This window comes from Myotis daubentonii, chromosome 16 (genome assembly GCF_963259705.1).
Source record: "Myotis daubentonii chromosome 16, mMyoDau2.1, whole genome shotgun sequence".
NCBI classification, from domain to species: domain Eukaryota; kingdom Metazoa; phylum Chordata; class Mammalia; order Chiroptera; family Vespertilionidae; genus Myotis; species Myotis daubentonii.
Genome location: NC_081855.1, coordinates 36,884,273 through 36,910,037, shown reverse-complemented (window position 1 = coordinate 36,910,037; position 25,765 = coordinate 36,884,273). Strand labels below are relative to the sequence as shown.

General features: G+C 58.6%; 1 protein-coding gene across 3 annotated transcripts in view; it reads right to left on the bottom strand.

Annotated features, from left to right (window-relative positions):
* The window catches only part of WNT3 (Wnt family member 3), a 41,003-nt gene that overhangs the window by 2,907 nt on the left and 12,331 nt on the right, over positions 1-25,765 (bottom strand). The window contains exons 2-4 of one of the 3 annotated variants that reach the window (XM_059669825.1): positions 5,827-6,068; positions 2,197-2,462; positions 1,096-1,571 (exon numbers count right to left, since the gene is read on the bottom strand). In XM_059669825.1, the coding sequence (XP_059525808.1) occupies positions 1,096-1,571; positions 2,197-2,462; positions 5,827-6,068 (984 nt within the window). Of the gene's footprint in view, positions 1-1,083; positions 1,572-2,196; positions 2,463-3,044; positions 3,567-5,826; positions 6,069-25,765 lie in introns of those variants that run through there. The other 2 variants (XM_059669826.1, XM_059669827.1) reach the window with 2 other exon arrangements.

Here is a 25,765-nt window from a genome sequence, read left to right as displayed (position 1 = left end):
AGTCCCATCAGCACAAGCCAGCACCCCAGCTCCGAGGCGCCCTGTGTAGAACTGCAGGGCCCAGTGGAGTGCCCTTCCTTGACACAGCCCCAGCCAGCAATGACCCAGGCAGGCAAGTCCTCTGCCGTAAACCAATCACTGTTCCCAGCGTTCTTCCTGTGTTCCTCATAGCACCTTTAGGGAGGATGACAGATGAGGAGACAGGCGTGTAAAGACAATCTTGTCTGGGTCCCACAATTGGCAAGTGGCGGGAGCTACCCCAGGGTTCATGCCTTTGTAAATTAGGCTTTTTCTCAGGGCATACTGGCCTCAAACGTCCCATCTTCAGGACTCTAGGACCACCCTGCATCCATCAGGACCTATCTAGGGACTATGGATCTGAGAGCCAGGCACACCGTCTCCCACGCTGGCCACCTCTGGGAAGCTTGGCAGCATAATCCGCCAGCCTTTGATCCTTTGATTACTCACCACCGTCACTCTGAACTTGACTCCTTCCTCCTCCCCATCCCCATCCATAAACTCCGTGAGAGTGCACCCACTCCACCCAAGCTTCAGATGTGTCAGGATATGGGCTTATACACAGCTTCCCCCCACCCACCTCCCTGAGGTTGGTAGGGTTTACGCTTGTGCAAAAACTTGCCCTCGAAGTTCAAGGTGGGTGCAGAATGACTCTGCCCCAGGGTTTGCAGAGGAGACTTCGGCCTACTGTTTCAAGTATTTTAACGTCCTTGTTTTACAGCAAGAAAACAGGCCCAGAGAAGTGCCGGCACAGGAAGTTAGGGGCAAACTTGGCCCCAGAGGCCAGGTCTCCAGCTTCCAACCCTTGTCCCTCCTCTGTCTCCACAGATGCTCAGTAATGAGAGCCAGTGGCTGGACACAAATGTGGCCTGGCTCATAATTAACTAACAGGTACAAGAATTTTAATCAACTGCTCGCAGCCGCAAGAGCACACCCTTGGGGACGTGTGTCTCCGGTAGCTGAGAACTAGAACAGGGTCGGCAGGAAGAGCAGATGGGCAAAGCCAGGTCCCGGTAGCAAGCCCCCCCACCCCTCCCCCCCTGCCTCCCCTCCCCGCCACCCTACCTGGCTCCCTACTTGCAGGTGTGCACGTCGTAGATGCGGATGCACTCCTGGCAGCTCACGTAGCAGCACCAGTGGAAGATGCAGTGGCATTTCTCCTTCCGCTTCTCCGTCCTCGTGTTGTGGCCGCGGCCGCAGCAGAGCAAGTCGCAGCCATCGATGCCATGGGAGGTGACGTTGCAAGTCCTGTCCCTGGTGCCAAAGGAGCCCGTCTCAGGGTTGGGCTCGCAGAAGTTGGGCGAGTTCTCGTAGTAGACCAGGTCCCTCTCGGTGGGCGGCTTGAAGAGCGCGTACTTGGCGCGCAGGGTCTCCACCCAGCCGCGCGACTCGCGGTGCTTCTCCACCACCATCTCCGAGGCGCTGTCGTACTTGTCCTTGAGGAAGTCGCCGATGGCGCGGAAGTCGGGCTGGGCCCACCAGCAGGTCTTCACCTCGCAGCTGCCCGACAGCCCGTGGCACTTGCACTTGAGGTGCATGTGGTCCAGGATGGTCTGGGGAAGAGAAGCAGCCGCTGGCCCCGGGCGGACGCCCCTGGGAGCCACCGAGACCCGCCTGCTCTGCCGCCAGCCCAGCCCTGGATGGAGCCTTCTCCCTGCCTCCCCTGGGCCAGGGTGAGCGCTGGTGGAGGCCCGAGGCCCGGAACCATGGACAGGTGACTGTTGATGGTTCCCTCCCCTTCGCACCCCACGCCTCGGCAGAACCGCATTCCTCTCCCAAAGCTGTAATAAATAGGGTTGTTTTCCACGTGTAACAGATGGGGAAACCGAGGCCGGGAACTTAAACGCCTCGCCCGAAGTCAAACCACCACAGGAAGGGGTGGAAGCTGAGTGCAAAGCCAGGCCCATTGGCCTGCACAGGCTGCCCAAACGCACAGCATGGGCGGCAGGACCCGCCCCAGGGGCCACCACGCTCCCCGCGCGCATCCCCGGGCAGGCGGAGACCTGGGCCAGACCAAGGCTACAGGAGGGTGAACAGAAGGGGTGACTGTGGGGTGCGGGCGGGGGCCAAGCCTGGCCCAGGGAAAGGGGCAGAGCGGGAGGGGTAGAGGCAGGCGGGGCGGGACTGGGCTGGGAAGGAGTCCCAGGAAGGGTCGCCACCAGGGCAGCTGCGGCTCACCGTGCGGCCCGCCTCGTTGTTGTGCTTGTTCATGGCCGAGCGCGCGTCTGGTCTATTCTCGCGGGCGTCCGCGAACTCCCGGGACACGAGCACCCCAAAGTCGGCGTCCTCGCTGCAGCCGCCCCACTTCCAGCCCTCGCCGGGTGGCCCCTTGTGATGGGAGTCGCAGCCACAGATGGTGGAGGTGCCCTCTGCGCAGGAGCGCGTGACGGCGAAGGCCACGCCAGCGGAGGCGATGGCGTGGACGAAGGCCGATTCACGGGTGGCTGCGTGGGGGGGTGGGGGGGATTAGGAAGCATCGCTTAGGCCAGTCCTGGGACTCAGCTGCCCTGCTTCAACCTCCCCAGCCAGGCCAGCAGGGGTGCTGGGGGAAGAGGGTATCCCCACTTTATGGATGAGCAAACTGAGGGCAGGGCCACTGGCTGATTAAACCAGAAGGGAGCCTGTTAGAAACGGGTGGAAACATAGCTCTGGGGGGTTGCTTAAGAGATTAGGTGGCCCTGATCTGTCCTAGCCCCAAACTCCAGAAACGCCAGCACAGTCCTGAGAGCCTGAGGTCTCGGCAGGAAGGCCGGGAACCTGCAGCCTGACCTACCCAAGGCCACCCGCTCCCCACTGGATGCGCTGGGCAGGCCCTTTCCTTTTCTGAGCCTCGGTTTCCCTCATCACAGACCCGCCAGCGTTCCTGATCGGGATGGGGGGGAGGGGGCCTGGCATCTCAGTCTCCCTCTCCCTCCCCTTCTCTGGGCTGAGAAGGTCAAGTCCCTCCTGGGAGGAGAGGACAGGGTCCAGCAAAGAAAGAGATTCTCGGGGATGTTCCCCCAACCTCGTTACACAGTAATGACCACCTGTGGGTGCTCGGCAGGCACCAGATTCTCCCTCAGGGGCTACATCCCATCCAATCCTTTTCACCCGAGGCAGGAAGTCTGATGGGCCCATTCTGCAGATGCGGACTAACGATCAGAGGCCAGGGCCAGAAAGGCACGCCGTCCGACCATCTCCTTCTGGCGAAGAACCCCGAGCAGGGACGTGACCTGTGCGCGGCCTCGCAGGGCTAAGGGCTGGCCTAGGAGCCAGGCTCCCGTCCCGATGCTGCGGAAGAACGCAGCTCGGCAGACGAGGGAGCCGCGTGTCCCCTGGGCGCCCTCGCAGCCACCTGCACGGGAAGGGCCCGCCCCCCGGGTGGGGACGTGCAGCCCGGGCCGACTGCGGACTGCGGACAGGGGGCGGCCTCGGCCTTGCGGCTCTGCGCCCTGGTTCCAACCCGATCCCCCCGCCCCCGCCCCCACCCCAACCTCCTCCCATCCATCAGCGCCCGGGTCCGGGGGTCGCCGAGAGCCGGGGCCTCGCTTCCGGCCGGGCTCGCGGCCTCTCGCGGCGGCGGCGGCGTCCAGACCCCGGGCCGCGCTCGGTTCCCAGCCGCGGGGACGCGGGGGCGCGGGGGCGGGGCGGGGATTAGCCTGGGAGCGGCGCTGGCAGCCCCGCTGTGCCGGTCCCCGTCCGGCGGGGCCCGCTGGGCCGCTCAATCCGCCTTTGTTCGCGCGGTGTCACACCGCATTACCCGCATAATGCGGCCGCCGGACCCGGGCCGCCGGGCCGGCCGCCACCGCGTAGCAACGGGCGGCTCCCGCGGCCGGGCCGCGCCCCCAGCCCCGGCGCCCGCCCGCGAAATCCCCATTGAAGCGGCGCCCCCCGCCCCCGCGCCGCGCCGAATGGCCAGAGGGCGTGTGAATGGCGCGGCGGCCGCAGCGGGCGCGGGGCCGGGCCGCGCGGTGGGGGGCGGCGCTCGGCCCTTTTCCAGCCGCCTCACCCCTCGGGGCGCCCGCCCTCGGCCCCGCCCGGGGGGAGCGCGCTCGGGCTGGCCTGGCCGCCGCGTCCTCCGCCTTCCGGCCGGCGACCCCGGCGCCCCCGCCCCGCCCAGGTCCCCGCTCCACGGACCCCGCCCTGGGGCGTCCGGCTCCGCGGAAGGTGCGCGCCCGGGGCCGGCCTCCTCCCTGCGCCCTGGGCGCCCAGCGGCCGCGGAGGTGGACCCCCGGCGGCCCACCCAGCGGGGCGGGGGCGGCCCGGCTCCGGACACGGGCGCGTGTGCGTGCGGGGCCTTCCTCCCGAGACTCCTGAGCGTCCATCGAAGGCCCAGGGTCTGTGGACTCCCGCTCCCTAACACCAAGCTGCCCTCCTGCCATTTCCAGGCGAAGGCGCGTCCTGGAGCCCACAATGCTGATTGAAACCCTGAAACCGCGGCGTGCGCGCTGCTGAGCCCGCAGGCCGGGTGTGCGCCCTGAGCACCCCGAGCGGCGGGGCCCCTCCGCGGGGAGCCTCGCTTTCGGGGAGCGTCTAGACGCCGGGCCGGGTGATGCGGCGCTGCCTGGCCCGAGGTGGGGCACCGGAAGGCGGACAGACTGACACGCCAGCGCGATCAGGTTTGAAATGAAAACCGCCGCCACTGGGCCCCAATTAGAGGCCAAACCTTGTGTGTAAACAAGCAATAATGAGCTTTGGTAACAGAAGCGTAAACAGCATCATCATCCATTGATTCGCTAATTGCCCTGCGGTCCCATGACAATAGCCTGTGGATCGGACTGACTGCGAACCGAGGCACGGGTTCAGGGGGACCGCACTCTGAAATGGGGTGGGGTGGTCAGCGCCCCCCCCCCAATTCCCTGCCAACACCCCCCCCCAAGACCCTCCAGGCTTTCAGATTCCTTTTCTCTTTTCTTTCTTTCTTTTTCTTTCTTTCTTTTTCCGATTCCTTTTCTTTCTGGCTGTAAATTCAGGTCCCCTAAAAGGAGGGAGGGCCGGGCTCACGTTAGGGTGGCAAAGGCTTGTTAGTGGCGGGAGGATTCAGGTTGCTGTGAAAGGGGTGGTGGCTCCCAAGGCCAGCTGGGAGCATTAAATCCCCAGATCTGCAGTTTCTCAGAGAGCCGCCCACCTTCAGGCCAGAACTCACCCGGCCCCAAGTCCCCTTCTTCTAGGGGGCAGTTGTCCCCTTCTCCCTCCCATCAGTGCCTTCCTGTTCTAAGGCCAGTTGAAGTGCAGCCAGTTAGACTCCCAGGTTGCAAGGGGGCTGGGCAGTCCCCCAGAGGCCAGCACCGGCTCGGCCCCTCCACAGTCCAAGGGCATGTCCAGCTTGCAGGGGCGGGTCCAGCAGAAGGTTCTCACGGAAGCACGCGGCTATGCAGTGCCACCGGTACCAGGCAGCTTTCTCAGCTCTGGAATTTTCTCAATGGGAGGAGTATAGGGGTGACAATGCCCCGGCCCTACCCTACCCCAAAGCTACATTTGCATAGCACTTAACACAGCCTTGGGGAAATGTCACAAATGTCCACATCAAAGCTAAGCCCACAGTGGAGGCCGAGGGGGAAGGAAGGCGGGACCCTAGAGCATCTCAAGGCTGCCCAGCCCCCAGCAGCACCTGGGAAGGTGTGGCCGCCATGGTGACAGCTTGGGTCCGTCCAGAGAAGGTCCTGACCCATTTTCTGTGGAGGCCCCAGGTCGTGACCAGCTTTATCACTCTCCCCTGGGGACCCTGGGCTCAGGGCTAAGTCACCCTGAGATGGAAGAGTCACTTCATCCTGATGGTGTCCCCCACCCCACCCCCCACCCCCCTCCTAGTGGGCCCAGAGACAATACCTTTGTCAAGGACGGGCCCGAAGATGGCCAGGCTGTCGTCTATGGTGGTGCAGTTCCAGCGGCGGCCCCGGAACTGGTGCTGGCACTCCTGGATGCCCAGCTTCACGCCCTCCGCCACGCTGGGCATGATCTCGATGTAATTGCGACAGAAGCGCAGTTGCTTGGGGACCAGGCCTGGGATGGAGCCGCAGAGCAGAGGCTGGGAGCCCAGGGACGTGTACTGCTGGCCCAGGGCCAGGGACCTGTGGGCATAGGGAGGACAGTGGCACTGCCGGCACAGAACCCATCACGGGCATCGTTTCTTCCTCAGTAGCCCTCCAGGGTAGGTAGAGCAGCACAGGGCCCGTGAGCCTGAGCCCAGGCCTCAGGAAACCCGGCACCCGAATGCTGCCCTCAGTGGGCAGGGCTCTGATCCAGGCCAGGTCAGCCCTCTGGCGTGGACAACTCCAACGTGCAGGGGCCATGGGGGCCAGCAGAAACCTCCAGTGGGCACCCTTGGGGACCACTGCGATTCCATGAATGAGCCAGGGACTGGAAGGATGGTATTGGGGCCCAGGTCAAGTCCCTCCCAGGCTCGGGACTAGTTTCCCTGAGGGGCATTGAAAGGATTGGTCTGGGCCACCCCCCAGGGAGTCTAGGTTTTGGGGGCCACATGAGACTGTCGATGACCCATGGGAAGGAACCAAACCCAATAGAAGGAGGACCCCCAGCCCCAGCTCAGGAAAAGCAGGGAAGCCTCCGTCCCCACAGGGAGTTGACACGCAAAGGGATGGTGGGTGCCTTGGGAAGAGGGTGCAGAAGACCCCGGGCTGATCGGGAAATACCACAAAAAATGAACCAAGCGCTGGCCACGTAAGAGCTCTTACCATGGGCGCGTGATGGGCACCATGGAGGGGCGTGGTGCCCAGCCTCCTTAGGCTGGCTCTGGGCTCAGTTTTCAGAAGGAGGAGGCGGGCCCCCACTTCGCTGTTTTTTAATTAATTCTGGGAGAGGGACTGGGGAACCAGGTCTGGAGTTTGGATGGTAACATTTATGAGACATTTCTAGATCTTGAACATCAAGCTCTTTTAAAGAGAAGGGAGGGTGGCCAACAGGGCGGACTGACCACAGAGAATGGCTATTCCTAAACTCCTCTGTGCGGGGCAGTGGGCCGAGTCTTTTCCTTGGCTCTGCCTGACCGAACCCGGATAATCACCCTCTGACAGAGGAGGGGCGGTCATAGCAGCCCCGTGTCAGATGGCTCAGCCTTGCAGGTTGAGAACCGAGCCCGGGCCACAGAACTGCTAAGGAGTTGCTCACTGGACCCCATGCCTTCCGACTCCAGTGCCCATGGAACAATCCAGTTGTGCTACCCTTCCTTCTGGGCAATGCCTGCCTCGGTCGCCAGGGGTGGGGTGGCTGCAGGCCTGCCCCAATGCACCCTGGGCCTCAACACTGAGCCCACCCACGCCTGGGTGGGATGGAGCGGGTCAGCGCAGAGGCCTCTGACGGGCACATGCCCTCAGCACCGGACAGGGCCCTGCAGGTTGTCCTCTCCTGCCCTGCCTTGTTTATAGTTATAAGCAGGTTAGCGTGCTAACAGCGGTGATCGAATCCCTGCTGCTTATTATGTGCTGGGCCGGTTCTGACTGCTCCCATTATGTAATCCTCACATTGTCATCGTCCGATTTCATAGATGAGGAAACTTGAGGCCAGGGAGCTAAGTAAGCTGCCCATCTGCAGAACTGCAGAATGTGAGAGTCGAGCCTCCCTCCCAGCTCAGGCTGCCTCTCCGCGTGCATTTAACCAGCGCGTCCAGCCCTGGCCCAGCAGCCCTGCAATCGCTGGGGAGGGTAACTGAGCCAGGGTTCAGCGCAGGTGGCTCAGCAGGGCGACATCCTGAGGGCGGCTCCGGAGCAAGACCCCCTGGGAAGAAGCCCAGGCCTTTCCCACTCCCCCTTAGGACCCAAAGCCCTACATGGGGACAGCTGGAGAGGGAGGCTGAGGCAGGACAGAAGGCGCTGCCACCCATGGCCACAGCTGTGATTGGTCATGAGTATGGCGGTGATTGCCCGCCCCTCCCCGTGGCCTGGCCCAGTCCCTGACTATCTCAGAGCAGTACAGGGAGACCTGGCACCCAATTCCCAGCCTCGATGTCCCTCCTCTTTGGCCCGAGTACTCCCCGGTCTCCCCCCGCAGGTGCCTCGGTCCCTGCCTGTCCCTGGAGGTGTGGACTGGTGGACTGGCCCTGCAGTGCCCACGCTCCCCATGAGCCTGGCCTCCCATCCCCTCTGCACACTCTAACCTGGGCCGGCCTGTCCCACATCACCTCTGGCACCAGGAGAGTTGCCCAGCGTCACTCCCCATTTATTGGTCTGCTCACCAGCCACGCCGGGTTCCCAAGGCTCCAGCCTGCCTTTACCCAGAGAGATGAAAGCGGGGCCCGAGGGGCACTCAGGGATCCTTCCTCCTCCTCCCCCCATTACTTTTCTTCCTCCTCCTCCTCCCAGCCTTTGCCTTGCACCTGTCAGCACCGCTACAGGCCTGGGTACCCTCAACCCAAGTGGGAGGCTGAGCCTGGATCAGAATCAGAACCTACGAGAGAAGCCCGAGGAGAGGGTGAAGCCCATTGTACAGATGAGAAAGCAGAGGCCCCAGAGAGAAGTGACTTGCCCCAGGCCAGACACCCAGATGTATGGAGCCTGGTTAGCTGGCTACCACTGCACAGAAGCGGGGCTGGGGGGTGGGGAAGTCCCTGCTGGCGCTTCATCTCCAGTTGGTGAGGCTGGTCCTCACCCCAACCCTCCAAGGGGCTCCCTGCTTCCTGGTTTCACTCCCACAGGGTCCTAGGCAGCCTGCCCAGCCCAGCAGAACCCCAGCACTGGGCGCTGGGACTGGCATCGCTCGGAGATGCCATGGTCCCTTTCACTCCCCCCGGAGTCACCAAGCCCTTGCTGGCTGAGTCCTTCCTACAGCCCAAGCGCATTTTCATATCCAACACTAGCGATAATAGTGGCAACCACTTATTGAGCACTTAATGCCAGGCACTTCCCTCGTTTAATCCTCACAATAGTTCTGTGAGGCGGTGCTGTCGTCCCATTTTACAGATGATTCCTCTGAGGCTCAGAGAAGTCGGGTGACTGACAGAAGGACGCTGCCAGAATTCAGACCCTGGGTTTGACTGACTCCCAGGGCAATGTCCTCTGAGAATAACGCCCAGTCTCAGAGACGATGAGTTCATTTCCCTCGCCCCCCCAAACCCCGTCTCCTTGTGCTGCCCCGATCCATCCGATTGTGTCGCTGGGAGCCAGGCTGCCTTGGTTCGAATCCAGCTCTGCCATTTCCTAGCTGGTGACCTCTCGGTGCCTCCGTGCCTTCAGCTGTAAAGCAGACACAGTGGGACGCATCGGCCGTAGGAAACACCGGGCACGTAGAGAGCGCTCAGTGAGGGCTGTTCGTTGTGGTCATGTGTTGGGGGCTGTCCCCAGCACTTGGTCTGTCCCCGGCCGGTCACGGCCTTCATTCCTCCTGCCCTCCCACCCCTGACTTCAGAGAACACGTCGCATTGCCAGGGCCGCTTCCCATCCATCTCTTGGAGGGATGCTTGGAACAGCACAAAGCTGGCCCCTTGCCCGGCAGGCAGTTCAGTTCTCACTGGGGCGGCTAAGCAGGCGTGCGATCTGGCTGCCCGGTAAAGGTGACCCAGAGGGCAAGGGAGGGCATAACGATGTTCCCACTAGGCTCCATTCAGGGTGTCAGCTCCGATCTGGACATCCTGCCAGTAATTAGCCAGGGCCTCTGGGACGCGGGTTAGCTCCTCGGGCTGGTGCTGGGCTAACGAGGCTGTGGCCGCGGGATTGATTTCCGCAGGATGGCTGCCCTCTCCCAGACGTGCCCTGCCACCCCTGACTCAGCCAGCTGCCCACACGGGACTCCTGTCTGCGATTCCACCACCACAGACTCAGGCTAATTGAACTCACAGCTCCCTGTCCCCGTTACTGAAGGGCACACAGAGAGTGAGCCTCGTTCTCCTCAATTCTTTGCACCAAAGTGAGTGTGAGTGGCTTTGATTCGATTTGTCCCGGCCGTTGTGAGTGGCTGGCAGCCCGGCTGTTTCATGCCCACCTGCCTTCGCACACCCTGAGCCCTCGCGCCTGCCCACGGCCCGAGCCCGGCAAGCATCTTACCCATCCGTCAACCTCCCAGTCCGGGGTCGCCTCCATTCCCAAGACTTTCGTGGGCTCCACACAAAAGTAGCCTCTCCTCTCTCTGGATTTTGCCTCTGCCTTTTTCCAACCGTCTCATCTCAGAGTGCTGATTTGTTTCCAGTTCCCTCTGGCTGCGCTAGTGTAAGTTTCTTGAGGCTGGAGGCTGTTTCCATTCTCCCTCAACATCTCCTCCATAACACACACACACACACACACACACACACACACACACACACACGGTCTACCAAATAGCCAGGCACATGGTAGGAACATGCTGATTCTCAAGGGGAGGGGGGATGAAGGAGCAAGCCCTACCCCGGGCCAGTCTGCTCACCCCCATCCTGCAGCCTCACCCCCACTCCCCAGGCCTCCAGGCATCCGGAGGGTCCACCTCCACACAGAACAAGACTCCTCGGTTCCGCTGAGGAAGTTCCTACAGTCAGGACCTGAGACAATGGCAAGGCTCCCAAGGGAGCTAGGGGCCCGCCTGGCGCTGGCAGCTGGTGAGGGGGAGGGCAGGGGGCACTGCCAGGCCTTCCCAGCTGGGCAGGGGCTATTTATACCCAGCTCCTGGCCCTGCCCTGCCCAAGCGCGCTGCCACCCTCCCCTAAAGACAGCTCATCCTCCACCCCCACCACCCACCATGTAGCCGGGCTAAGGACAGACACAGGCGGGCCGGCGGGTGGGCAGCAGGTGCCAGCAAGCACCAGGCTGCTTGGGAGGCCTCCATGTCCACCTCTCAGGCAAAATCCCCTCTCCTCACAGGCTGGACGTAATGAAATACTGTGCACAACCCATCAGACTCCTCCCAGGTTATTCACCTGGACCCTACACCTCCCCCCGTCCCCAGAGGCTGAAGTGGGCCTGCATGGTGAGCACAGAGCAGAGATAAAGCTTTTAACCAAGGAATTCAGGCCAGCGTAGGTGCTGAACTGACTTGTGCACATAACGGACGGTGAGACTCCACCAAGTGCCCCTGCAGTGTGTCCTGTGCCGAGGCGCTGGCAGTGTTGACGCCCCGATTCTGTCATCCACCCAGCAGGGACCCACCCTGCTGCTGGCTGGCCGGGGGCTGTGCTGGGGGGCGAGGAGGGGGATGCCCACGGGGCTGTCCCCACTATCTTTCCTGTAAGGAACCATTCAGGTTGGAGTCCTGCTACCTATAAGGACTGCACCCAAATGTGTCTTTATTTTTACCTCGGACCCTCCCAACATTGTAGGATTTTAGAGATTGGATGGGCCTTAGGCATCATCTAGGATGTTTCTTAAATGTTAATCATTTATTCCAAATGCACACACCCCTTCTCTCCTATAGCTACTTCGTAAAACAGACCAAAAGAGCAACCTGTTCTTCAAAAGGCTAAACACAGAATTACCACATGACCCAGGAATTCTACTCCTCGGTATCGACCCGAGAGAATTCCAAGTAGGGACTCAAACAGATACCGGTACACCAGTGTTCACGGCCGCATCGCTCACAGTGGCCCAAAGGTGGGAGCAACGCAAGAGTCCATCAACTCATGAATAAAACACAAATGTATGTATCCATACCGTGGAATATTCGTCAGCCATAAAAAGGAATGAAGTTCTGATACATGCTGCAACACAGTTAAACCTTGACAACATGGTGCTACGTGAAATAAGCCAGTCACCAAAGGACAAATGTTGTATGATTCCACTCATATGAGGTACCGGGAATGGGCAAGTTGATAATGACAGAAAATAGACTAGATGTTACCAGAGGCCGGGGAAGAGGTGGGAAATTTATTGACTGAGTATAAAGTTTCTGTCTGGTATGATGAAAAGTTCTGGAAATAGTGTTGATGACTGGACAACATTGCAAATGTACTTGATGCCACTGAATTGTACACTTAAATATAGTTAAATGGGGGGGAGGGGGGGAGGCCTAGAGCCCCATCCCTCAACCTTACCTTTGCCCTCACCATGGCCCCTCTGCAGAGAGAACCACGGGTCTAATCCCTTCCTTCTCTAGATGGGAAGACTGAGGCCCAGAAAGGATCTGTCATCCTCACCCCCCCCCCCCACACACACCCTCCCACCAGCTTCGGAACTCCTCCCTCCAGTCTGTCATCCTCGCCCCCCCCCCACCCCCCAACACCCTCCCACCAGCTTCGGAACTCCTCCCTCCAGTCTCGGGGTGAGCTCCACGGTCAAGCCTCCCCGATCGTGTCTTTCATGGAGTCATAGTTCCCTTGCCCTCACCTTTCCCTATGGTGAGGCATACCCTGACCTGGTCCCAGACAGGGCACCTTAAAATTCTAGCCCAAAGAACTAGTGTCTCTTAAATGACTGCCATGGGGCTGAGAAGGAGGGAGGGAGAGAACTGGGGAAGGACTTGGAAACCACCTCCTTTGTGGTCATTTGTCTCTCTCCCCCAGAGTGGCCATCATGTTTCCGGAAACCTTAAAATGGCCCAGTGTTTGGTGCTCTACCTGCTGGCTCCTGGGCAGGACTGGACAGGCGTCCTTCCCATTCCTGGGTTCAGAGGGGTCCCACATTGGCCAAGGGCAAGATAGAAATTTACAAAAGGGGAAGAAAAGGCTTGAAAAAATGTGCAGGAAGTAAAGAGCCAAGCATTGGCCTTAGACTTAAGGCCACTACCTTTCCATTGAGATAAAGAGGCCACTCAGGGCTGATGCGTATTAAGGGGAACCTGACTAGTTCAGGGGCATGTGCCCAGTAGGGCAGGCCAGGGGAAGGGCCTGATGGGCCCTGGGGCACCCAAATCCTGGAACTTCCAAAGGGCGGAAACCTAGAGTGTCGAGGCAGTCACTGCTCCTGACAGGCCAGGACCTGCGGCCACTCACCCTGGTGTCTCCACAGGGTGCCTCTGATGCAGCAGGAGAGGAGGGACCTGCTCTTGAGGAGGGATCATGACTCACAGGCTGCCGTCTTTCGTTGCTTGTCCACTGGTCCTTCCTGGAGCACTGGTCCTCCCATGGGTGCCGAGCACAGCTCTGACTTCCCAGCCCAACCCTGCACCCGGCTCAGTGCAGGCCACGGGTAGGGAGTTGCTTCTGAGCCCAAAGGAGCTCAGGGGTCCCATGGTCCACTGAGCAGGTCTAGATTCCCCAGAGAGGCCTCTCATCAAAGGAGCAGGCAGATCTCTATGGACCTTTCTCATCAGCCACTGGGTCATTCACTCAGCAGGCATGGACGGGCCACCTGGTTCTCATGGGCCTCCGGCCGGGCTAGGGGCACCCTTGCTTATGTATGAGAAGGGAAGAGAAGGGAAGGGAAGAATAGGGTGAGGCGGAAGGGGTCCGCGTGCTGAGCTGGGACCCAGGGTCCAGACAGGAGTCAATGGAGAAGCAACTGTGAGAACGTCTGAACCCAGGGTGGCTCAGGCCTGCTGCTGGACTTGCCATCTTGATTCAGGTCCAGCCATGCAGCCTGGGGCCCACGAGGGCAACAATCATGTGGAGTGACTAGAAGTGCCTGCCCTTGGGAGAGCAGGTTGAAATCTTTCCTGGGAAACAGACTCATTCCCTGCCGATTCACTCAACACACATTTGAGTGATGACTGAGTTGGGCCAGGCCTGGGAACATGGAGGTGGATTAAGCCGCACCCATGGAGCACCCAGATCAGGAGGCAGCTGTCAGTACCAGACCAGCAAGCCCTTTTGCAGCACCTATTAGGTCTGAGTGCCGTGGGTGCCATGAATGAGTGACAGAGGGTCCTGAGGCCCTTGTCACTTAAAACCCAAATGACCACCAGGCCAGAGAGCACTGGAGACCACCGGCTGGGAAAGCAGTGGGGAGGCCAGTGTGAGTTCAGGCTAAGGCGTCTCAGGCCTGGCTGACATCACAAGCCCCCGGGGACAGGTTCCACTGGTCTGGGGTGAGCCTAGTGGGCAGCTGGGGCTGAGCACCACCCACCTGGGGCATCAGCGTCTGTGGCCGTAGGCCTAGGGCAGTGGCATTGGGAGCGGAGAGGAGGCAGTGAATAAGGATGGGCAGCTATTGGCCACATGAGACCAAGAAAGGGAACGTAAGAGGTGACACAGGTTTGGGAACAAAGAGAAGGAATTTTGTGGGACCAGTGAGCCCTCCAGGCACCATGTGCTGGGGGTACAGAGCTGGAGCCCCAGAGAAAGAGGCGGAAAGTTCAGGTTTGGGAACCTCTGTCCTGGAGCTAATAGAAGGATACTTGAGGCCTCATCTCCCGCAGTGAGACAACCCGGAGCCTGGTGGTGGAATGCTGGCTGCCACGTGCCAAGGGAGGGACCCTGGTGGTGGCTCCAGGAATGCAGGGCTCCCCTGGGAGGGAGGGCACAGGATGGGGGCCAGGACCTCACACCCACAGGCTAGAACTTCAGGCCAAGAGGTGGGGAGGGCTCTCCTGAAACCCTGCAGGAGGAGGTTGGTCGGCCTGGCTCTGCCAACACTGGCATTAGGCGCCCGGGTTTGGCTGCTGGTTCCCGATATTCTCATCAGGTCCCACCGAGGCGTGTGGCCAACATACTTGGGCAGCGTGAGTCACCTCGCTCTGCTCTTCCTTTCCTCGGTGCCTTCCCTCCTCCACTCTTGTCCTCACCCTCCTCCCTGCACCCTGTACCGGTCCCCAGCCGTGCCCTCCTGTGCACAGGGGTGGTCCTCCCAGCCTGACCAGCCTCCCCCACCCAGCAGCGGCTGAGGGCACTCTTCCCTGTCACCTGTACTGTGTGGCCAAGGCCACCATGAGCGTGGCAGGAAAGGAAGGCTGGGGTGACTGTGAAGGAAAGGGGGGTATCACAGGCCAGGGGCCCACAGCGCCAAGGGTGAGGAAAACCCACACACCTGAAAAAGACGAAACCGAAGTAAAAAGCCATTCCCTCCACTAGGGCAGCAGCCCCTCAGAACTGGCCATGGGGGTGGGGGGCCCCCTCTTTCTCTCCCTCCCTAAAATCTCCAACACAACTCGCTGGCCCTACTTGTCAAGTGGCCACTTCTATATTGTGAGTGGCTCTGCCCCTCCTCCCCCGACTCCCAGGTTACCTCTCAGGGTTCTCAGAGGTGAATTAAGGCCACCTGAGAGCCGAGAGGGGCCGCAAGAGAAGGGGTGGGCCGACTCTCAAAGCTAAAGGGTCGGCAAAGGCAAAGACTGAGGAGTTCCCTGCGCTCCATCCTGGGGAGCCCTGTGGGATGTTTCTTTGGGGAGAAGAAGGGAGGGCGGGGAGGGGAGCGGAGGGCGGGGCAGAGCCTGGCTGGAATGTTACAGCTTCTGTTCTCCAAAGCGGCTCCCAGAGCGCCTGGCCTGCGGCTCCCGGCTGATCTGATAAGATGTGACAAGGCGGCCTGAAAAATGTTGAAACCTGTAAAATGTTTAAACCTGTTTTTGTTGTGTTGTGAGCACGAGGGGGTTTTTTTCCGCTTTCAATTTCATAGGAAAGTGGAGCTGATCAGAGTGGGGCAGGGGAGGGGGCGGGAGAGAGGGGCTGTCCCCTTCAGCCAAATTGGGAGGCGGGTGCAGAGCAGGATGGTCAGACCTGGGGAGGAGGAAGGGAGGATGAGAACTGGGAGGAAGAAAGGGGTGGGGGTGGGGGGGCTGAGAGAAGGGGCGCAGAAGGAGGAGAAGGAGGGAGGGAGGGGCTCTGCGCTCTGGCCTGCGAGGACAGGACACAGTGAGCTGTGGTTATCTTCCTTCAGCGGGTACTGGCCCAGGCAGACTCACCAGGGGGCACAGAAGGGCCTGAGCCCAGGGGGGTGTCAGAGAGAAGTAAAAGGGGGCTAGTAAAACCGTGGGCCCCGGGGACCTCACTCCTGAGACCTCCGACGGCCCCTGCGAGGCTCCGAGCCCACAGGTGGACAGAGGAGGGAGAGGTGGAGACCGCTCCAGGTGCACTTGCTTTGCCGAGCAGTTGAGAGCTCACAGGTGAGCTCAAATAGTCCTGCCCTTGGGAGCTAGAAGCTGCGGCCCAGCTCTGCCTCGGCCACGTGCGGCCTGGCTGACTGACAGGTGACCTCGTCAAGGGTTGATATGCTGTTTCACAGGTGAGGCAACTGAGGCCCAAAGGCGGTCAGTGACTGGCCTGGGGTCACAACGCTCCTGCCCATCGGTTCCCAGCGACTTTATCAAAATCCCCTCCCAGTGGGTCCAGTCTTTCCAACTGAGGGGCACTGAGCGGCTAGAAACCAGGGGACCAGGTGTGCCGGGCGTGTTCCGTGGATACAAGGTAGAGGCTTAACAAAGGCCTGCTGCACGAACGGCTCTGCCTGAGAAGCTTCTGCTGGCCTCTAGGTGGAGGGCGGGGGTGTGGGGGGGGGGGGCGGGGGGGAGTGCCTTTGAGAGGCTGTAGCGTTCTGTAAACCGCCACACGCGTTGCTCATTCTATCGCAGTATCAGGCTATAGATCATCAAAGTTGGGTGGAAACTTGGGCATCATCCAGTCCGGCGCCTCAGGCAAACTGAAGCTCAGAGAAACAATGAGCCGTGCCCAGGGCTCCTCCACTGGTTGGAGGCAGCGCGAGTCCAGCCAGACCCCTGACCCCCAGCCAGAACCCTGTCTCCCTCACACACGTGCAATTCCTTCTCGGCGCCTCGAGGCTGAGGCTGAGGCTGAGGCTCCTCCATTCAGTGCAGGTGAACTGCATGCCCGTGTGTAAGACTAGCCCCCTCCCCAGGCCCCTCCTCCCCAGGCCCCGCCCTCGTGCAGGAGAGGCATTGTGCAGGTGACCACTGGCAGGGGCAGGGTGTGAGCAATCCCATTTGGGGTGGAAACCAGGGGGCCTGGGGTGCCCAGGGGCAGAGGGACTGAACAGCCAGGAAGAGGTCTATGAGGTGACATTCGAGCTGGGCCTGGAAGTTGGGTTCAGGTTGCACATCTTTTACCTGGGAGCTCTGCCTTCTGTTTCTTTGCTTCCCACTCCCCCAGTCCTAATTTAAACGTTCCGAAGCCACGTGTGCACCTTTAGCTCGTTTCAGCCTATAGCCCTTCTCCCCTTCCCACTCCCCCGGCCCTGAGCTCCAGGAGGCAGGGGCAGGTCTCCCATTGGGCGGGTGAGGAACCGAGGTCCTTCCAGGGCTCGGTTGCGGGTTCTGAGGAACCAAGCCTGCCGGTTCCCGGGCCAGGATTTGGGGGGCCCGAGGCGGGAGAGTGGAAGAATGAATGTGGCAAATGCTACAGCAGCTGAACTCGGAGAAATGTATCCTGTAGGTGTAGTCGTGCTATATATATATATATATATTTTTTTGTTTGTTTGTTTGTTTTTCTGATTGACGATTTTTGTAAAACTTTGAAGGAACAGTAAGAACCGTGCGGGGCGGGGCGGGGCTGCGGGCCAGGGAGACGCGGCCACTGCCGGGCGCTCAGGGCGACGCGCGGCCGCCTTCCTGCCCAGGTGGGTATTTCCCCGCATCCCCGGGAGCGCGCGCAGGTGAGCGCAGCCCTGCCCGGCACCTGGGCTTCCCCCGCTCGGCTTAGGGAGGCCCCCCGCCAGTTCAAAGCCGTGGCTGCCTCTCCCGCCCCCTCCCCATCCGCGGGCGAGGCAGCCCAAGCGAGCCTCGACACCTTCCTTCGCGCCCCCCCACCCCGCGCCCCAAATCCATCAGCCCGAGTCGCGCCTGCTGCCGGGCCGTCCTCGGCAGGGTCGCCGCCTCGCTCCCTCTGTCCTTTCTTCCAAGGGCTCATTACCCGGGCGCCTGGGTTTTGCCGCATTTACTCAGTACCTATTAGGAGCTGCATCCCGGGTCCACGCAGGACCTCATTAAACGTTCCGGCACTCAAAGGGCTAGGTCACTGGTTCTCAACCCTCGCTGCACGGCAGATGGCGCGCGGGGGGGACTTGAAACTACGGGTGCCTGGGCCCCAACCCCAGAGAAACAGTTTTAATTGGTCTGCGTGCTCCCTCCTGTCTGTGATATTCTTCTTTCCCGGTTTAAGAGGAGGCAAGGTGGGGAAGCACTGTCCCAGGTCCCAGGCAAAGCTCAGAGCCTGTCCTCGGTCACACACGGAGGGAGGCAGGGTGGAGGCAGGGAGACAGGGGGCCTCCTCAGGTGGGGTGCAGGCGGGGGCGGGGGGGGGGGGGATGCAGCATCAGTCCATCCTTTCCAACCCAGGTTTTGTCCGTTCCCTCATCCTCTCTCCTGCCCCCTCAGCAAGTCTCCATCTTTACAGCAATGGAGTGAGGCATTTGGACCCGCTCAAGTGTTTGGGCCCCTCCACTGCACAGCGTAGGTCTAAATCACATGCCAGTCAGCCGCGCACTCACGTTTCCTGTGATTACAAAACACGCTACCATGCATTGGAAAAGACAAGATAAAAAGTCTCTTTCACAAGAAATCATTTCCTCCTACAACCTAATGCTTTATCTGGTGACGCCCTCACCCCCCAGCCCCAGCTGTCAACCCTCCCATGCCTCCCCTGGTTTTCTGCCCTGATTTCCCGACTCCCTGGGGGCCAGCTCACTTAGCCCTGCAAATACGCAAATGTTTGGGAGTCAGTGTAAGTTCTCTCTGCAGAGACACAGGCCGCCAACAAACACTCTTGGGGTTCAAGGACCAAGGCCTTTCTCCTCCTGGGATTGCTCATCTTCCTGGGCTCTTGTCCACAGTACTGTGTGTGTGTGTGTGTGTGTGTGTGTGCGCGCGCGCGTGTGTGTGTGTGTAGGATTCCGGGTTCTCCACTCCTCTCTTCACTGGAAATACTTTCTCTCCACAAGCCCATCGTAGAGCCCTCCTGTCCACTCACCTCCTCTTGGGCTGTCTTCACTGCCTGCTCCCTCCCCTCCCCTCACTGTGCCCAGCACCCTGTCATCCCACCAGGCCAGGCTGGTCCCCGGGAGAGCACAGTGCCACAGGGAAGGTCTGTATTTTCAACCCTGTGCTGTAGTCACGTCCATTACAAAAGCAGAAAGGAATTTCTTCCAGGAGGGGAAACACATTGGGCAGAAAAAGATAAAATCATCGCGTACACGCACACAAATAGCAAACATTTAAAGTAAAAATTTCAATGATCATTTCTTTACAACAAGGACATGTGTGCAACATGAGGGGGCAGATGAGCTCCAGGTAGGGATCCCTCAGGAATCACCTGGCCTAAGAGAAGGCCAGAGTCACCACAGACAGGAGGAGGGGCCCACAAGTCTCTGGGGAGATGAGGTCATGGGCCTGAGAGCTGTATGTGAAGGAAGGGGATGCTTTTATAGGTGCATACCCAGTGGTGAATACCATGCGGGGTGCATTTATTTGCGTAGAGGGTGGTTAATAAGGTTATGAGGAAATAATTTCTGAACTCTGCTATAAGGAAGGTGGCGAGGCACTGGGAATGGTTATCATTAGTAATAATAATAGCTAACATTTACTGAGCCCCGACTAGTGCCAGGAGCCATGGAAAGCCCTTTACACAGAATGTATCTGTTAATTTGCCAAAGAACCCTATGAGGTTATTATCCACATTTGACAGGCGATGACATGGGTTCAGAGAGGCTAAGGAACTTGTCTGGGGTCACACAGCGAGGCAAGGGAGGTGCTGACAGGCTAATAAAGCCATAAGGGGAGGCATTTATTAGGACAAGGTCTCTAAGGAGCAGGTTGAGGACGGGCTGAAGGAGGAGGGGAAGGAGACTCAGGTCTGTCCTGCTCCCCGGGCTGCCGTCTGGGTTTACAGTCCCATAAACTCCAACACGAGGGCCTGGCCTATTGATCTTCTTTCTTTTGAATGTTGTCATGGACCTTCTCCACCTGAGGTCTGTTCCACTGCATGTCAGACGAGGCCAGACCTCCACTCGAGGAGGGATTTGTGTGTGAGGCGGGACAGGTGGTTTCAGGACCTCTTCCAAGAAGCCAAACCCAACAGACGCTAACAAATGTGGGCATCGATTTCCCAAGAGGTCGGGGTAAATGACACACGTTCTAGCACCTTCCAGTTTGCACAGTGTTTCCCCAAAGAGCATCGTGGCTAATCCTCATCGCCAGTGAGGAAACTGAGGCTCAGACAGAACCATCAGCCAGGAAGGGGGGGGGCGGGGGGAGGGTCCCTGCTCCCCGTCTGTCTGACTCAAATCCCTACTGCTGTTATTTTGCTCTCTGTCAGTTCATTCCAGCAGAACGTACTTATTCGGCGCCCTCCACCCTACCCCTGGGTGCTCTGCCCTGAATGGGCACCTGGTGGAGGGTACAATCTAATGGGCAGGCCGCGTCACAGGGACAGAAGGCAGGAGCAAGGAGGCCAGCCAGCTCACAAACCGTCCTGGTGGCCACAGGGAGACCAAGGGAAGGAGGACACAGGGGGATGGGGAACAGATAGCCCATGAGACCTCAGCAGTGGTTTTGTGCCCTGAGAGAAAAGGAAGAGGAAGGGTGATTACTGGCGAGACACAAAACACCAAAAGTCAAGGAGCCAAGGGGGAAGGAGGCAGGGCCCGAGGGCCCAGGTGACGAGATGGAATCCCACATGCAGTGAAGTGGGGACGACCTGAAAGATGCCCGGGCCCTCCGCAGGGCCGGTCCCCTGGAAGGGGCCTGTCCGAGCTGGAAGGAACACCGGCGGCATCGGGCCCCAGGTTGGGACTTCAGTTGGGATCCCGTGGGGCTGAGGAGCCAAAGACCTCCATCAGCTGTGAGGAAGGGCTCTGCCAAGTCTTTCTGGAACTCGGATCCTCCTTTGTCCACAGAACATTCGGACCGGACCGTGGAGAGGATAGGGATCTAAAATGCAGCACCGTCCCAGATTCTCACACTAGGCAAGCCTTGGGTGCTAGAGCAGCCTATGCATTCCTGGGACCCCCTCTTCCGGCCGGAGAGCTCTCGGCCCCTTTGCTCACTCCCTCTGCCAGCTGCACCGGCTGCTTCCACTCCTGCCTCTGCCTGGGACACCTGGTGGGAAGGCTGACCCAGCCACCTGCTCTGTCCCTCTGAGCCACCACGTTGACCCTGTGCCTGTCCTCAGGTGCCGAGGGAGTAGCTGCTCCCCTGCACGGAATGAAGTCCCCCAGCTTTCTCTGCTCCAAGAAAAACAGCCTCCTACGTTCACCACATTCTCCCCTCTTCCCCACACCTCTGTTGTGCGCCCAGACCCGGGATGGTGCACGAATACAGCCCTGCCCAGTGTGGACGGAGGAGAACGCTGGGCCCTGTAACTTCTGGGGTTTCCGCCCAAGAGGGGAAGAATGGGGTCAGCCTGTGGAGCCCGAGAAGGCCGGCTGCCCCCGGGGAAGGGGTTCCAGCATGCTCGCCTCAGGAGTCGGGGATGGCCCCCAATCCTGACGCCCCTGTGCCCATCCCCAAGCCGTGGTTGCTAGCCCTCAGGAAGTGTTCCGTCTTTCACCTGGATAACTGGCCACAGGTGTCCTGCCTCAAGCATTTCCTGGGCACGCACAGGGCCCTGGGCAAGGTGCTGGGGCGGTGATGCCAAGCAGAATGCCAGGGCTTCTTGGCCCGGTCTGCAGCACTGTGGATTCCCGGGTGACTCTCCCGCCATGTATCTCAGTGTCTACCTTATGGGGTCTACCATGAAGGCTCTGGCAATCCCGGACCTCTCCAGCAAACCATTCTCACCTGCCACCACTCTCTCTCATGCACACATGCACATAAGAGCCAATCAGGCAGCAACATGGATTTCCATCTTTGGGGTAAGGATAGAGGATTAAACACACAACACACACACAAAACCCTGAATTGGTTCTCAGGGGGGTGATTATAGGTGAAAAGAAGTAGAGGAGCTACCAGCCCCCAGTGGTAAGCAACACCATTAGTGCTCACGGGCCAGGGCTGCCCCATCTGTTGGCCTGAGTCCTGGCCCAGTGCTACCACCGGCTGCCTATCACCTATCATCGGCTGCCTATCACCTACCCTGTCCCTTTGGGAGGCCTCAGCTTCCTCATTGGGAAAATGTAAACCTCACCTGCTTCAAAGAGGCTGGAGGGAGGAGTCCCTGAAAGGATGTAGGTAAAGCTCTTATCACAGTTGCCAGCATCGTAAATGGTGGTTGCTGTTGCTGTGAGTGCTAACACAGGCCAATGCCATTCTGGGTGCCAGGCACTGTTTCATGTGCTTTACACATATGAACTCATTTAATCCTCCCCACAACTCTGTGAAGGAGATACTGTTATCATCACCCCCCTTCGGACAGGGAAATTGAAGTGCAGAGATTAAGTCATTTGCCCGAGGTCACCCCGGTAGTTAGACACATCCAGTCTGGCTCCAGAGCCTGCAGGCTTAGCCCTGCCTGCCTCTGCGGAGCCGGGAGCCATCCATCATTCAGCAGCTGGGGACCGGCTCCGCTTGTGGGAGTGCAGAGAGGGGAGTGTGACATGGGGCCTGCCCTGCAGGGGCTCCCGTCTCACAGGGAGACAGGTGCCCAAAAAGAAAATTACAGGAGGCCTCGTGTGGAAGAGTGATTCATGCACCAGCGGCGAGGGGGTAGGCCTTGTGGAAATACTGTCGAGGGGTCTGACACTGCCGGACAGACGGAGTCCCCGGGGTACAAAGACCGGCGACGGCCCCACAGCAGAGGAGATGCCGCTGGACGACTGACTTGTTGGCTGATTGCTCTATTCGTTCATTCGCTCGCTCACTCGCTCGCTCGTTCATGCATTCTACTCACACCCCTCTGGGATGGGTGCTGTGGGCTGAACTGGTTCACACGGGATGATTTAAAAGTTAGTGGAGTCACAGCCAGATTGCTGAGAAGAATAGACAACAGGGATAAACGGACATAGGAGAGGGGCAGGGCAATCTTCTGGATTCCATTTTCCAAGTGGGTAATAGCTGTTACTTAAGGTGGGAGGGAGGCTCAGCTCTGAGAGGTTAAATACTTTTGGAAAACAGATTAAAGCAATGAAAACAAGGGTCATAAAAAGAAAGGAAACAAAGGTCATCCCTAGCCTCTGGGTGTTGCTAATATGCTAATGAGATGCTAATATGCTAATGAGCACCATTAACACCAAGAGGCGGGAAGTAGCAGGTGGCACTTCTCAAACTTATTTGACCCTAGAAGCTCTCATCAGCAGGATTACGTGGGATTGCCTTGGCTGCAAAGGTGTACAGATGAGTGGAGGGAGGGAGGGAGGGAGAGAGAGAGAGAGAGTAAATTAGGCTGGAGGATTCCCAGGAATGTGGCAGCTCTAAGCTGGGTTCAGAACAATCCTGGGAAGGTCACGGGCAGGTGGAGAGGTGATGGGAGAGAGCTCTTCCATAGGGAAAACTATTTATAGTGGAGGCCCAAGGAAGTGGGGATTTGCCCCAAGGCAGGAAGGGAGGATGAGCAGGGCCCAGGCCTGAAGACAGAGACCCAGCAGGAGACGGCTGCCGCGTCTGCTATCTGATCTGGGCGGGGGAGCTGAGCGCCTTTCTCCCAGAGGGAAGGAGTCCAAGGTTGGGATAAACTCTAAGGTAGAGATTCACCTTCTGGTCTTCCCTGAAGTGGCTCAGGCAGGGTGGCCACGGGAACAAAGGGCAGGAGCTGGGCCGGGAGGGAAACTTGCCCTGGTTCTAGCGGGATGGGCCCTCCCAGAAAAAAAGTGGCATTATCTCTGGATAATAGTGGACAGGACGTTCACGGCCTGTGAGAGTGCGTTTGAGGAGCAGAAAGGGAAGAGGCGGAGAAGGTGGAGAGGTGAGGCAGGGGAGACCCGTGTGGGTCTGGAGCTCCGTTAGCTAAGCTTGCCCGTCACCAAATGGCCAGTGATGCCCTCTGGCTCTGAGGCAGACAATATGAGGGACTGGAAGCTGAAGGGGGGGGGGGCGGGGCACTCACCCAGCCAACCTTACTGTGCTTCACGGGGCTGTCATGGCCAGTGTCTAAGCCATTACAGGACCATAGTGAGCCCACACAGACCTTGGAACCCCAGGAAGAACTCTCACAGACGCCACATTCGATCTATAGCAGCCCCCCCCCCCCATTCACCGGGGATACTTGCCAAGACCCCCACTGGACGCCTGAAACTGCCGAGTACCAAAACCTATACATACTATGCTTTTTCCTATACACACACATCTGTGATAAAGTTTAATTTATAAGTTAGGCACAGTAAGAGGTAACAACAAATAATAGTAAATTAGTCTTTTCCCCAAAGTATCAATATGCCACAAATCTTTTGAATCATTTATTTCTGAAGTTTGCCATTTGGTAGTTTTAGACCGCGACTGCCCCTGGATAACTGCACCCGTGGAGAGCAGGTAGGAGGGAAAGCTGCAGCCTTCCCTTTCTCAGGACTGGAGTCCTCGTGAGCATTTTGGCCGAACAGGACACAAGGTCCGGCCAGAGTCCACGTTCTCTGGGGTCCACCGAGTCACAGAACTCTGCCACACACCCATCACTCACTTCTTTCTTCACCCAGGCTAGTTAGACAGGACAAACCAAGATAAAGGGCATGGCTTTCCCTGAGTGTGGCCTTTTCTGTTGGGGAAGGGATCCAGATCTTTTTGTTCCACAGAAAACTGGCCTGGGATAGAATGTTTTTATAACCCTTGCTACATTAGAATGACCTGCAAAATCTTTTTTAAAAACATGTTTTTATTGATTTCAGAGAGGAAGGGAGATGGGGAGAGAGAGAGAAACATCAATGATGAGAGAGAATCGTTGATTGGCTGCCTCCTATTGGGGATTGATTCCACCACCTGGGCATGTGCCCTTGACCAGAATCAAACCTGGAACCCTTCAGTCCTCAGGCCAACACTCTATCCACTGAGTCAGACTGGCTAGGGCTGACCTACAGAATTCTTCTTTTTTTAAAAAAATCTTCTAAAATTTACTAAGGCTAGTTTTGTGCTCTCTGACCTACAGAATTCTTAATTCACTCAGTGCTGACACGCCTTTAACTCAGTTCCTGTTTCTTATTTCATTTCAACCTCACATTTCAACTGCCCTGAGAATAGGATTTTTACCCCCATTTTACAGATGAACAAATTGACATATTAAAGAAACTATCCAAAGTTCCATAGCTATAAAGTAGCACATCTGAGTTTTACCCCAAGGCCAGTTTAGGCCCAGAGCCTACCCGCTTTCCAGAACACCAGGCTGCCTCCCAGTACAGAGGCTAGAAGCTCAAGTCTGGACCCTATGGGGAATCACAGAATGAGGGAAAGAAAAATGGTCCCAGGGAGCAGGGACCAGCTGAGCCTGGACATGAGCTAGCTTGGGAAGAAGCCAGGTTCACTGGCCAACAACCAACAGAATGACCAACTGCGCTCCTGCAATATTCAGGCTCACTGGGGTTACGAAGACATATAAAGCAGAATCCTGCCCTCAGTGGACTGATACTCTAGTGGGGAGATAAGATGCCCATGAAGAGGTAACTAGTGACAAGAGCCAGTCGGTCTTCCTGGGAGGGCCTCATTGCGGCCATGGGAATCCAGCTGGAACTGGAAGACTGAGCCTGTTATTGGCAGATGGCAGATGACCCTCATCCCACCACCCACCTTAGAGGACCTACTGTGTGCCTCGAGCTGTGCTTGGTGATGTGGGTACAAAGATACTGGAAACCTGGTCCTGCCCACGGGGCGGGGGGGGGGGGGGGGGCTCACAGTCTAGTCAATAAAGCAGATAGACCGAGTAGGGGGCGGAGCTCGGGCCGCGTGCTGAGGGAAAGCTGCCCAGAGGAAATGGAGTCTGAACTGTCCTTTGAAGAAGGAATGGGAGTTCATAGAGTCATTCCAAGAGAAAGCAGGGGCAAATGCAAAGGTCTGGAGATGGGAGGTACTATACAAACAACACAAATAGTAAAATGAGATTAACAATGGCAGAACGTACGGGCACCAGACCCTGTGCCAAATCTCACAGTAGCCCTCATTTTACAGACAGAAAACTGAG